Here is a 14,196-nt window from a genome sequence, read left to right as displayed (position 1 = left end):
TGCGGCCAGGATACAACTCCTTCCCTATTACCTACTTCACATACATTATTGCATACGCATTGCGCTCAATCTCTGGTGCCTGATGATTGAAAGCTCTTCCTCCCCATTGTCGTAAGGGACAATCTTTTGCCATTTGTGCTCACTGTACGTGCATGCAGCTTTGCGCAGGGTTTCCTGTAATATTTCCATGGCTGCTGGGACTCCAACAGCCAAACAATAATAATCCTCTAGTGCTACTTCCTACTAGATGTCGTATCGAAAGCCCCACCAATGTCCAGAATATTGTAACATGGATGCATCGGTGCAAATTGAAATACAGATGACTGTCGTTGACCCGCAATGATGAATTTTTCCGTGTTGTTGATGAGAATGAAAATCTGATTGCAGACTATAGTGAAAAATGTTGCACGGTACCACGCTGAAGAGTAAATGTACATGTACTGGTTGATGCGATGATGGCCGATGAAATCCGACCAGTAGCTCGATAAGATAACTGCATGTGTGTTTGAAATATGAGCAGAGCGTAATGAACTGACGTGAGCCATCCACCGTATAGCCAGAACGACAACCCTGTCGTATTTTATAGTATAATGTGTACTATAATATAAGCCTTATGCCAGTTTTACAGATCTACGAAATACCGTAGACCCTATTGTGTGCTATTTTATTTTCAATTTGGTAGTATTATTTAAATTTCGAATAGGGCAATCCCCACATGCCTAAGGCCTTTTACAGGGTGCACTACTACTGTTTTCCACTATGTCCACTAACATTTGGGCCCTGAAGGCATTACATACATGTACGAAAACCTGATCCTGACAAAGATCTAGCTAGTCATTAGTTCTACATTTCGACTGCATTTTTGAGGTTATTGGCGAGGTGGAGACGAAATTTGAAAATGTTTTTCAGTGAATCTCTGGAGAAGAGCCTTCTCTAGCCTCCTATAGTTATATTTTTACTTTTGGACGCAATTCGAAAGCGTTGTGTGAAAGGTCCGTGTTCTTTTTCCAAGGATCTTTCATAAAACGCTTTCATACTTTGACCAAAAGTAAAAATAAAACTGTAGGAAACTAGTGATGAATATTTTTCCAGGGATTTACCGAAAAACATTTTATAATTTCACCTCCACCTTGCCCATAAACTCAAAAGCAGTGAAAAAAGTCCCAGAAAAGTGGTACATGTATTGCCCCAAGTCACCAACCACGGCCACCTTAATAAAGTTAGTTGGTCAAATGCGCATGCATAGCACCCAATGGACGCCCAACCGGGTCTACGGGATTCTACGGGATTTCGTGGATCTGTACAACTAGTACTAAGCGCCAGAAGGTCTATTATGTATAATATAGGTACTAGGTAATTTGAACACGCTCCGACCGTGCATCGTGTGGTGGTGATGTGATACCATATCCCATAGTGCATGATCGTCACGAAAGAGGGATCTGTGTGTACGCTATTCTAGGCATCCTAGCACCAGTCCGCTAGTCGGAAGCCAAAGTGACACATACGCGAGAAATGGTCGGCTTCTTTCAGCGACACGGAAACAAGATCGCATCGAGGAATATCACAACACCATTCAGGTGAGGGTATCTCTTAAACATTTTTGCAGCACTAGTGTAGTTTTTTTTCAATGCTTTTACAGGCGCCGCACAACCAACCACAAGCCTTGAATACACGGGTTCAACTGGATCTGTAGGAATGTTGAAGGTGCGAAGTCATTGAGGGACGAGCATTGCCCGACGGCTACGGATCAAGGATTTCTGAAATATTTTTCAGCTTGTTTAGATATTATTGCCTGAAAATTATTTTTTATCGAAATTAGGATTCTATGGCCTCGCCACCCTTTCGAAGACCACTCGATTTAATGATTTTGTTCAAGACAAGAAAAATGGCTGATGCTTGTGGAAAAATGTGCTGCGCTTGCGTAGTTGTTCTTTCTGCCATCCGTTCTAACAAAAATGAAATGCCCTTTGTTTGGTCTTCTGCCTGGATCTTGCCACTTCAGAAATGCCAGGAGAGAGATTCGGTTCAGGTAATACCAAGAACTGGGAGAAGATCCAATGGTTGGGCAAAGATATAAACGATAGCAATGGTAAGAAGATCTACAGGATCGTCAAGGAAATCGGCAAAGGCAGCTATGGACAAGCCTTCGATGCCCAACATCATCTGACCGGCGCTCAGGTAAGGTGATAACGGTCGCCAGACGTTACTGAAGTAACGTCGTTTGAATAGCTATGGAAATATATGTACTTTTATATACTAAGTGATTTTTGGGAGGTGCGTGGAGGGGGGGGGGGAATGGAAGAAGCAAAAATATATTGATGACCATGATTAGGACCTCACCCAGAAGACGAAATTCCCCAGTAAAAGAATTTAAAACACTTCAATACAGAGGGTTCTTGTTAGCTGTCTAACGTCTACTATTAAAATCTAGCAGTTACCAAGTACTATTTTGTCCAGCAGCATTAATCTTTATTATAATTATAAATTGTTTTTCCATACAACTTAAATTGACCAACAACTCTTTGCTTGTGCAAGTGCATTGCAATTCGAGTCACTGGTGCGGATACTATTCATCACACTCTTCACGTAGCTGGTACCGAAGGCTATTCATCTACTTTTATGACATTTATACCTTTAAATTGCTGCCAGGTGGTGATCAAGAAAATGGAGAAGAGAAGGAACCCTGACGTGCTCGCTGAGTCGGAAGCCAAAGTGATCAGTCTCTTCCAACACGAGAACTTCCCGCGTGTGTTTGGATCCTACCAAAACACATATCACTGGTTACTGTCCCTTGAGAGAGTGCATGGAGGTGAGAAAGAACCAGCAAACATGCATTGCATTCCACTGCATTGCACTGCCTGCCTTGTCACAGCGTGCATATCGTCAAGTTTCTTTTTCTGTTTCTTTAAACAATAGTAAGGTTTTGCTTTTTTCGTTTGTTGTTGTGCTAGGGCAGTGATATCATGTTCTGTGGCTGGTCTGCGACTGCCCCAACAAAAGCGTTATCGGCGCCTTGGCATGTCTACACGATATAGCAGCTAGCAAAATACTTACTAAGACAAGGCATTGGCAAAGAGGTGGGCATCTCTGACGTTTGAGGTCGCCTGGCGGAATCACTTGGCACTGGGCTGGAAAATGATGAATTAGACAAAGAGGCCAGAACAGGCGATGGGAGTCCATAAACAGAATTTGGAAAAAAAAGTTTAGTAGGTTGTATTAAGATGCTTATCAGTGAATATGGGGTAAGATGGGTATCAGTGAATATGGGGTAAGATGGGTATCAGTGAATATGGGGTAAGATGGGTATCAGTGAATATGGGGTAAGATGGGTATCAGTGAATATGGGGTAAGATGGGTATCAGTTAATATGGGGTAAGATGGGTATCAGTGAATATGGGGTAAGATGGGTATCAGTGAATATGGGGTAAGATGGGTATCAGTGAATATGGGGTAAGAGTCCAACACCATCCTGTACTAGTATACAGTCTGTGAATTGTAGGCTTTGGCACGGACGAGATAAGTATGAGGGGACTGTGACCCAGTTACCACACCTGGAAAAGTATTTCCACGCATTCCTAATAATAATACTTTTTTGGGAGACGGATCAGGTCTTAAAATGGAGCCGTAATCGTTCCTCGTGGGAGTTCATCCGTACTTGTGCGCAATAATCATCCAGATGACAGAGGAGCGGGAATTTGTGTTGTATTAATTATTGTATCTAAATGTTCGTATTTCCGTTGCGCCCACGGTAGGTGCAAAACCTGTCATAGGTTGATGGCAGGATATCTCCAAAACTAATGTTCTCTGACCGAAGACAACCTCAGAACATTGACAGTCTGTGGTTGCTGTTGTGTCGCTATGACCTTTGCTTGTGCCAATTTCAATACAAGGCTCAGTTGGCAAGAAAACACGAGCCGTCAGATGCAAAAAGGTACCTTATGACGTTTTGCACGCAGTTGAGAAAATCGCGTTCGAAAAAGTATTTTCTGTGAATATGTCATCGATAGTCCGGATAGTTTCCAATGGTAACTCTGTGATGAATTGAGATTTTTGGACCTGGTTTTTTTGTATGACACTCTCCTGACCAGGTAGTATCTGAAAAAAATACATTATTTTGTTACAAAGCAGGAAATTGTCACAACATAAGCTATTTTTCATGATGAGAAGGCCTAGAAAATGGACAGAACATTCTGAGGAGAAATACAACTGTTCCAAATTATTAATATTATTTATTATATTTTTAATAGGTAACATAGCTATTCCTTATTGTAGGTTTTGTATCTTGTATTCGCGTTCACGTTTGTCACAACAGAAACGTCTTGTGACTACATAGTCAATCGGGGACGACCCTTGACCGAGCCACACACTGTGATGTTTATTCTTCAGCTCGTAGATGCCATCCAACATCTGAATTCCAAGGGCGTTATGCACAGGTATGCACCGTGTGTTCTACAATAATTTTACATAATTATGTCTATATCCGGACTCGAGTAAGTGGACTTTGCCGGCATCAAGTCATGATCGAATCATGAAATTGACATCTCCTTGCCCCCCCCCCCTCCTCCCAGTTTATTTGAATGAAAACAACGTCAACAGCGCTCATAGCTGGATCCCTGGGATGTTATGCACTAACCAATCGGCACGTCGTCCCTACGTCCCCTGTGTCTTGTTTTGTGTTTGTCTCCACATGTCTCTTTGTAGGGCTGTGTTCCCAATGAAAAAATCCAACTTAACCTTTAGCGATTTCTACAATGATTCTGTAGCCGATCTTGGGATTTACGCGACATGCTCTTCGGCTTGTACTACGTTAAACAAACTGATGAATGTGGATTTCTTTGAATCGGTTGTACTGCAGAGATATACACTTGGGAAACGTGATGATTGATAACACACAGACAGTCAAGTTGATTGGTAAGTTGTCGAATCTTAGAACATTAACCAAACGAAGAAATTGATTATCTTTCAAAAAAAAAAAGGAAATAAGTCACTACTAGTACTTTGATGGCATAGGCTACACCCGTTGCTAGGCTACACCTGTTGCTAGGCTACACCTGTTGCTAGGCTACACCAGTTGGTGTGTGTCATTGTTCGAGGTTCCAACAGGATACACTTGTGCAATATATTTTTTTACTTTGAAATTCTTAGAACCTACAGGCTCAAGATCAGGTCATTCTCCTTGGTCATTTGATGGTCAGTTCGCGCTTGACACTAGCTGTTCTGCGGCAGATCTACCGCCATCAGAGAACAATGAGCACAACGCTGTTTCTGTATTTAAATTATTGACGATGTCTATATCCATTATGCAATCTTTTCGGTGGTGCTACCGCTCCATTCCCCAACCATGACCAATTGAATGAGGTTCATTCCAAATCCCACAGGAACTACGTTCTGTGGACATTGTGTAGCATACAATCTAGCTGAAAGTTCTATACTTGACCGACTTGCTAGCCCTGTATACGTAACTATTTTGTGTTCTGCTAGACTTTGGAAGAGCTGCCAAGATTCTTCCCGGTGGAAATCCATCCGGATCCATGTTCAATGGTCAAGGGGCACCCGAAATGTTTCTCTCCGTTAGGCATTCAAAGGAGGTTGACATCTTTGGAATGTAAGTCGCCCTTTTTTATCTTTTTATTTATTTTTTATTTAATACCACAGCCTTACCAAGCGACATATAGAGACAGACACAAAAGAAGACACAAGGGATATTGAAAGAAGATGCATCGTTACATTCACCATCTCCTTCTGTTTTCTCCGGGCGCTGCTAGTATGCAGAATGCCTTACCATGCGCTGTTACAAGGCTACATGTACAGATATTGGTAGTTTGTTTCTTGCCACAGCAGTTTTATAACGTTCAAGAACCTTGAGCAATGAGCTGTCACCGTAATGCATGCAGCCAACTTTGGCGGGAGCCATCAGGCCGGTTTCGTCGAAGAATCTCAGGAATATTCTTCTTGACGTAGCTTTTAGCACACTGTAGTTCACCGTACATTTGATGGAGAGTTCATTTCTTTTTTTCTTTCTTTTAACGAGTTAACAATCAAACGAGGAATAGCCCAATAACATAAAGGCGGAAAATAAATAAACGGCAGAAAGAAAACATTACAAAGGGTAGCAAGTGAGGAAAAAATGTCAAAAATGCCTGCTTCAGCAACCACTAGCTCAGCAGAAATAAGCAGGTGCTGCGGGAGAGAAAGTGCTCAGAGTTAATTATCAGTACGCCACTATTATGCGTACAGGAAGTTGGACGCACCTGCTTACCCCTGAACAAGTTTAAAACTCACAACTATTTTTTACGACTGTAGACGAAAGGTATGATAGTGAATGAAAAACGTAAAATGTTTGGCACCTATGAAATCAGGGGATGTCCCACGTCTGGTAAAAAAATCAATGAGGAGCTAAATACAGTCAAACTTCTTTAGGACGAACACCAAAGGACTGATGATATTTGTTTGCAATAACGGAATCTTTCTTATCCGTATGGTTACCCAGTGAATACACATTGACTTATCCAATGGAGTTGCGAATACTAGTTCTTCTTAAGCAAACATTTGTCTTATCAGTGTTCTTCCTAACGAGGTTTCCCTGTACATGTGCGTGTTGCCTGATGATTGCGAGAGCATGAAACTTCAAGTCGCAGCAAACAAGCCTTGATTGTCCTTGTTGTTCTGTTTTGTACGTGTCGATAATAATACTACACGGCATGGCAAGTTAAGCAGTCAGTGTTGCGAAATGGATGCCTCAGCCGAAAAGTACAAGAGCATAAGATGGGACAGGGGTGCAAGCAGAGTGGAGAGAGCGACTTTCACGCACACACATCCTCAGACCAAGTGCGTGCAACTTCCTGTACGCATTATAGTACGGGGCAGAGAATGAATTTTGCATGAAATGTACGGTGTTACTAAAAGCTATGCATTTCAAAATTGTGTATAGTTTTCCCCTCGCGTAATATTATACCGGTACATGTACCGGGTAATATACGATTTCCTTTTTGTCAACAGCTGGCGGTACCCTATGAAAAGTAGATTAAAAACCGAAGATTGAAGTCATTATAAGGTATCGAAAAGGGGCTCTTGAAGCCCCTAAGTAGCTTCACAAGCTATAACTGCAATGAGAATGAAGCTCTTAATAAGAAGCGCAGAATTTCAGTTGCTTCTATTCTCGTCTTTGTTATCCTCAGTGGTGCTGAGTGACCAGAAGAAAATATTCATCAAGCCGTACAGGGTTACATATTTTCCTCTTCTGGTTCCCTTGGTTTGCATTTGTATTGCATTTTCATCCATTGTGATTCTTTCACGCGTAAAAGAGGCTTCCGTACATCACACCACATCAATTCTCTCAGCACACAAACCACAAAACTACCCAATATAAGTGTTCATAATCTTCATAATTATGCATAATGCAAGCGACATAATGCATGCTACCTCGTTCTAAAATAGAGAGTGAATGGCAGAGAGGGCCTTCTGGCTTGTTTGTGCCCTTCAGGTTAGCCCTCGGGTCTACGGCCCACAGGCTAACCTGTCGGGCACTAACAAGCCAAAACGGTTCTCTCTGCCATGCACTGAACTATAATAAGTCTTCGGCTAGAAATTCCTAATCGCTCAATTACTTACATTGAAGATTGAGTCTCTCAGATGTAATGCTCTATCTTGTTATGAGCACAAAACGTACTAATGATGCCTAATCCGAATATATTGCGACGAACTTTACATTTGTTCCCTGTGGCTCCAGTGGATTTATCGCCTACATCTTGCTGACGGAATGGCCTCCATTTGATTTGCACCCAAAAACACGGGATATTGCAAGGAAAAACATGCAGGATGGTCCGAAAACACAGATACCACCATGGAATGCGCTTTCCTCGGGTAAGCTGCTCAAATGGAATGTAAATGTTTGATCAAATCTCACACACATGGTACCGTGTGGAACATGCTCTCCCACGTTTAACCACAGGACACCCTTACTACTCAGCCTGCTAGTCTTGGAAAACTCGGCGTCCTAAAACTGAGCAAGTTCGTTGCAGCTGAGGATACTATGACACGCATTGAACACATCACCGACTTCTGCGGCTATGTTTTGCCTTAACGATCATCATAATTATTATTACCGTAGCTATGCAAAAGACATTACTTCAGTAACGTCGGGCGCCAGCCGGGGTCCACACAGCTTGAATTCCGTTTGTTTGTTTCTTTCTTTCTTTGTGCCTGACAACGTCGGCATGTGGCGCTATCCCGTATATGTCCCTTACCGTACCATCAAAGAAAGGTGCCACCTTATATTATATTATAAGTAGAGCTTTCAAATGAACAAATTATAACACCGCTATGCTTTTTTTACCTAGATCATCAAGGTTGTATATAGTGTCGTAATATCGCATTAACGCTCGTATGTTATTGGGTTTTAGGAAGGGCTGAGGCTTGGGGCAGAACGGTATTCATTGTTATTACCTGACGATGGCCAAATGCCTAAACGTTGTAAAAATAACGGAACTGGTTCGGATGTGCAGCGCTATGGGAATGGGTGTGTCCACCAGAATTCCTTTCAGGTGTTTTTGGGTGTGCTGCTAATGGGCCGGGAATGTCTGACATGTAGAGCAGAAGGCGTCGGCAGGAGTGCCTACACAGAGAGTAGAAGATGCCGCCTCGAGTCACCGTGCCTGCGAAAGGCTATGCCAACAACAAGAAATAACTGGGCAAGCATCATGTCGTTTGGAAACTCGCCAACTTCGTGAAAAGATCCGTCGACAGCAACAGACCACTGAAAAGGCATCCAGTCGGCAGGAGAAAAGATGTGATCATACTCTAACGTGTTCGGTGTGCGGTGATAGCGGTCCGTAGGCATATAGGGCCGTCGCATTATCGAGCCAATGTTTTTGGGTGTGCTGCTAATGGGACGGGAATGTAAGGATCGGGATTATTGCAGTGTTTTAATTGGCGCCTTTGTTTTATAAATAGAATGAGGGGATGATTAACACAGGACTATAAGGAAGAGCAAAATAACAGCTAGGGTGACAGCGTTGAAGCTATGGGCAGACGGTGTCGCCAGGAGTGCCTACACAGAGATTACAAGATGGGAAAAGAGAGGTCCCGCTGCCTCGAGAGCCGCCATATTAAAACTGATCGGCTACATGTGTATGATTGTATAGCAAACACTTTTCCATCAGATCAGATCGAATAACATTCATGTGGAGCTAGACAAACAAGCATAGCGTACCACCCTGAGCTTTCAAGCTCTCTCGTTACGTCTCCACTAGCTCTCACACATGAAAATTCTGTGTGCTAAAATCGTAATATAGGTCATTTTTTATTGTTTTTTTTTACAAGATACACAATCCACCGGCAGGCACATGGGGATGCCATGGGGTGAGTGGGTGCTCGACGGGCTTGCCATGCTCAACGGACCAGCGGGCTCGGCATCTTCACATGGCAGGCGCCCCAATTTAGGGAAGAAAGCATACGCATGATTTGAAAAAGCACGGGAGAAAATGGAAGATTTAGAACGAAGGAGAGGATCTAATTTTGGAATCATAAAGCATGAAGTAACGAGTTACGTCAATTCAGAGCGCTTGCAACGAATTTTCTGTTGGATATTGACGTTGGTAAGTTGAGTTGAATACCTAAACTCGTTGTTTTTGTTTTGTGCGGTCCTGAATGTGTGCATGTGATCAATATCCAACTTACGGTCCTAGATGCTAAGGATTTGCTCCAAAAGCTTCTCGAATACTCACCTGTGAAACGTATCACCCTCGCCGGTATCCTTCAGCACCCGTTCATCACGAAGAACAGGGCAGCTGCACTGCGTATTCGTCCGCCGATCTCAAACGAAAAGAAACAACAGTACCTGAATAGCACGCCAAACGCAGACTTAATCAAAGGTGTCAAACTCTTCTTCCCAAGTATGAGCGACGAAGAAATCAGAAAAACGGTGGCAAAGTAAGTTAATTCTTTTTGACCTTTCCTTTTTCCAATAAAACTTTGAAGAAAGGGGGGGGGGGCCTTTCCACAAGTAATCGATACTGTATCCAAACTAGTTGTTAACTGATCAGAGCTGCAGGTTTCTTTAGGACTCCGCATGCAATCACAACGCTCTAAAGGCACTACCAGAATCATAATTTATTATATGTTTGGTGCCTGGCTAGAGCGCCAAATCGTAGACAGCTCTGCACAGTCCAGGTGCTCCTAGAACATCGCGAATCAATCCTTCATTACCTTCGTCGTACTTCATATTTGTGATCTTTACGTGGTCGTCCGTGCTACTCTACATTGTTGTTGTTTGGCTTTATTTAGAATGGAGATCCAAAACAGGCCTAAACCTAATGACAATAGTACATCATGGCTGTGTTTAAAAAATCGGATATCATGTTATTTGTACTCGAATCATTGCACTTCATGCAACTCTGAGTAATCGAATTCTAAAATCCAACGGCTAACCTCTTTGTTGATTGCCATAAAAAATCACCTTTGGGTTCACTGTGTTTGAATTTACAAGCATCAACTGAGAAGTGAATGAAAAGTTTTATTTCATGTCCCTTTATTGGATTTACTAAATTATCGCTTCTTTTTTAATTTTGCGCATTACCATTCTTTCTACAGCGCGGTGCCCGGAAGACCTTTGGAGATCTACAAGATTGCTGAGGCTCTCGCCCTCTACCGGATGAGGTGATGCGCCATACGGAATCCAATCGTACACAACAGCATCAAGGTCAAATTTCACATCGCCACCAAGTTCCGTTGCTGGTGCAGCTATGCTCTATCCGAGTGCTATTCAATAACTATGACTGTATATATTAGGTTCATAGAATGGGATTGACTATCACTCTATCTGCATATTAAGGGCGTCGGAATGTTATTTTGCCATCACAAGCCGGTTTTGTAAAACGCCTGATCGCCTAAGCAGAGTTCACAATGTATCAATGCGACGCTCAGTTGAAGAGCACTGGAACCCTTGCCAGGGATGATATTCATTCAACGTTGCATTTAAGAGTTAACTGTCCCTAGTTTGTAATATTGTTCACGTAAGCCTATTGTGCATCACGCACCCAATATTGTCCTGGCCACTCTGTGAAGATCTGTTCGTTTAGGATTATAAACACATACACACAAATTGTATTCAAAACGACTGTGTTCTTCTCTTCACTTTGATGATTATTGGTAGCGGTCAGGATCCTGTCTGATGACACGGCGAGCATTTTAGGTGCACTATAATTATCTCGTCACACTCCTCTTCATAGGCTGGCCAGAAATGCAAGCTGACTCAAGGGCCCTGTTGCCAGGGTTTGGGGGACTGGCTGTGGACCCTTTAGGAGGAAGTTATCGTGGGCTTATGCAGGGTACAATAGCGTTGTAAGCATTTGGACCGCTGGATACAAATTTAGAAAAATGATGAGAACATTTGGAAACGGGCAATGAAGTACGTAACTGTATTATTACCGCTATTTCAACAAACGGCCAGGAGACAATAATTTGATAACCGCCATCAATAAGACGAGCTGAACCCTAAGTGACATATTTTCAGGAACTGAGATCACAGTGGATAAAGGCAGATGGATTGATGCTGAATTCAATGCAAAAAATGCTTCAAAAAAATCTTGAGTAAAACTTGAGTTACGGGTCTTAGAAGATAGAGCATTTCCCCTGATATATCGCACATCACACGAAAACAGAGAATGTTTGAAGTGCGTTCTCTCAGTTTGAAGTGCGTGTAACTAAGGTCGAGTTTTGCGTGCGCTGGCTCATATGTGTACCTTATTCATGCAATGTAAAACGTGTTGTACGAAAACTTGTTTGAATCCATATTTTTCTCTGCGCCATTTCTTCATAATTATTTTCATCGTTTTATTCCACATCGTCTCCACCGTTTTATATTGCATGGATAAGGTACATAAATGTCGGTTCAGCTCGTCTTATTGATTGGATTATTGTTTGAAAGAATAAGAGCCAATGAAGTGCAAGTCACGCTATAATGTCCACTGACACCACCAGTTACTATGTTGAATAAGCCTCTTATACGGGCAATTACAGAACATGATATCACTGGCCTGACGCAACAACTGAAGAAAAGGCAAAACAAAACACTTTACACCACCAGTCACTAAACAATACGCTCATACACTCAACTTTGCTTATAGCGACAATCAGTGGGGCGTCAAAAAGGTGTCCTCATTTGAGAAGTGTCGTTATACCCGAAGCTTCATTATATGAATTACAGTGGGATAGGACTTTGCTCTGCGCATGGAATTTCTGTCGTTATTCGCGAATTGTCGTTATATCCGCAGTCGATATTAGCCAAGTTGACTGTATTATGAACATGCCGTAACAGTAATAGAGAGGTTTTGCATTCCGAATTTCGGAATTATTTTCGGAATGTGGCGGCAGCAGTCGAAAAAGTAGTCGAACTTTCGGAAGTGTGGTGGCGAAAGTGCATGGTTTTCCGAAAATGGATTTTCGGCTCTTTCATGTTTGGGAGTGCATATTTGAATACAAAAAAGTGTATTTTTCATGTTTGTGTTTTTGCTTTCTGCTGCTCTCGATTATTTGAAATTTTTTCCACGTACCGGGGTATGTAGTTTTGATTTTTGCTGCTCTCGCTGATTTCGCCATGTTGACTAATCTTCTCACACTCCATCACAATCTATCTTTCTTTGCCATGGAGCCTGCTGACCGTACAAGACAGTAGTTCGCCAACCTCGTCTTCAGCTGTTGGATCACTTGGTCCACCATCAGTCCGTCCTCGTCTTCGAACCGCACCCAAATTCAGTTTGACCTGCACATGGATTTGATCCAGCTCAACCCCTTCGACGCTCTCCATTTTGTTTTGCATGGCAACCCTTGGAAACGAAGTCGAATCAGATTTTCGGAATGCAAAACACTGAAAATGCCGTTTTTCGGCACGCGCTTTTTTCGGAAAAGCACAGTCGAAAATCATTCCGAAATTCGGAATGCAAAACCTCTCTATTGTTTAGCAACTGGTGGTGTTAGTGACATTACAGCGTAACTTGTAATTCCTTGGCCTTTTTCTTTCCAATAAATGTCTTGGAGAGGTGATGGGCTCCGCCAAGGTCAAGTCGATAGTCACAGCCCTATGAAACGTCTATGTGTCGTGGGCAGAGAATTAGTTGTATGCTGCAGCCTTATGACACGCATGAAGCCCCTACGACCAGAATGGTTATGGGTTACACATATATATATACATACATACATACATACATACATACATTTAATATCATCCATCAGCACTTGACCGAATACCAGAGATTGGCAACCACCGGGCTAGCATCCAGCAGCCAAAGGTGGGGTCCTACATCATATGGATTATTTTAAGATACGATGCCAGGTAAACAATAGAGAGAAACACACAACACTTTTTAATTATCGATCAGAGGGAACACAACAGGGTGTGGAGGAAAATAGGACAGAAAGAACTCCACGACCCACCCCAGAGCATTCCAAGTCAAGGACCTTACGCAGGATAGCTTCCAAACGAAGGCGGGGGGGGGGGGGGGGGTGGCATCTGTTTGTCATTCAGACACATACACGTGGCAGCAGCTTGTGAGACCGATGGTGTCAAGGCATCCTGGCGACTGCTTGGAAACAGTGCCCAAAGTTTCAACTAACACAGAGACAATCTTATTCTAACTGGCCATAACCGATCGATTTCGCCAGCAAGAATTTGATACCGGTGCTTGGCACATTTCTCAACTTCTTTTTCAGCACTGCGTGGATCACCAGGTACAGTAATATCCACAATCAGGACCAGCGCAGCGCCCCCTACTCATTGTCCGATTTGTCATGCCAGTCGACGAAAATGCAACCGATAGTCAGGACAGTACTAGAGGGTTCATAAAGGCACATCAGTTTTTGTCGGGGGTGAAGTCAGGTGTTCGCTCCGTAGATATTCTCTACGTTTCATTTCCCATTGCAAGACAGTTATTTTGAAAAGGGAAACGTTTTTTACAAGAACGTCGAGACCAGAATGCTGTATGATAGAGGTGGCTGCAGACGCAACTGTGGTGGTGAAACTGTAGCATCTCTGCGGACCTGAGGTCTCGGCTTCAGCGACACCTCAATGTTACGTTGTAACTGTTTTCCTTACCCTCCTCCTACTCTTGTGACCTGTTTAGAACCCCGTATACATGCACACGTTTGAAATTTGTTTCCACCAAGAAAAAGAGATAATGCACTGCGGATTACATCTAGGGT

The 14,196-nt window shown here is 42.8% G+C and overlaps 1 protein-coding gene across 1 annotated transcript; it reads left to right on the top strand.

Moving 5' to 3' along the window:
• The first annotated feature begins 1,500 nt into the window (after positions 1-1,500).
• LOC135825138 (calcium/calmodulin-dependent protein kinase type 1G-like) lies at positions 1,501-10,660 on the top strand. The gene is made up of 9 exons (XM_065337872.1): positions 1,501-1,577; positions 2,003-2,178; positions 2,650-2,809; positions 4,313-4,433; positions 4,856-4,911; positions 5,482-5,605; positions 7,730-7,863; positions 9,687-9,930; positions 10,591-10,660. Exons 2-9 carry the CDS (start codon positions 2,005-2,007, stop codon positions 10,658-10,660), a joined length of 1,083 nt encoding a protein of 360 aa, XP_065193944.1. The 5' UTR covers positions 1,501-1,577; positions 2,003-2,004.
• Positions 10,661-14,196: the final 3,536 nt, after the last annotated feature.

This window comes from Sycon ciliatum, chromosome 9 (genome assembly GCF_964019385.1).
Source record: "Sycon ciliatum chromosome 9, ocSycCili1.1, whole genome shotgun sequence".
NCBI lineage: Eukaryota > Metazoa > Porifera > Calcarea > Leucosolenida > Sycettidae > Sycon > Sycon ciliatum.
This window is presented reverse-complemented; position numbering and strand designations above follow the sequence as displayed.

Excerpts from the sequence above, each read along its gene's own strand:
- LOC135825138 (XM_065337872.1), top strand. The coding sequence starts at position 2,005 with ATGCCAGGAGAGAGATTCGGTTCAGGTAATACCAAGAACTGGGAGAAG. Across the intron at positions 2,179-2,649 it reads ATCATCTGACCGGCGCTCAG|GTGGTGATCAAGAAAATGGA; the intron begins GTAAGGTGATAA and ends AATTGCTGCCAG. Across the intron at positions 4,434-4,855 it reads TCCAAGGGCGTTATGCACAG|AGATATACACTTGGGAAACG; the intron begins GTATGCACCGTG and ends GTTGTACTGCAG.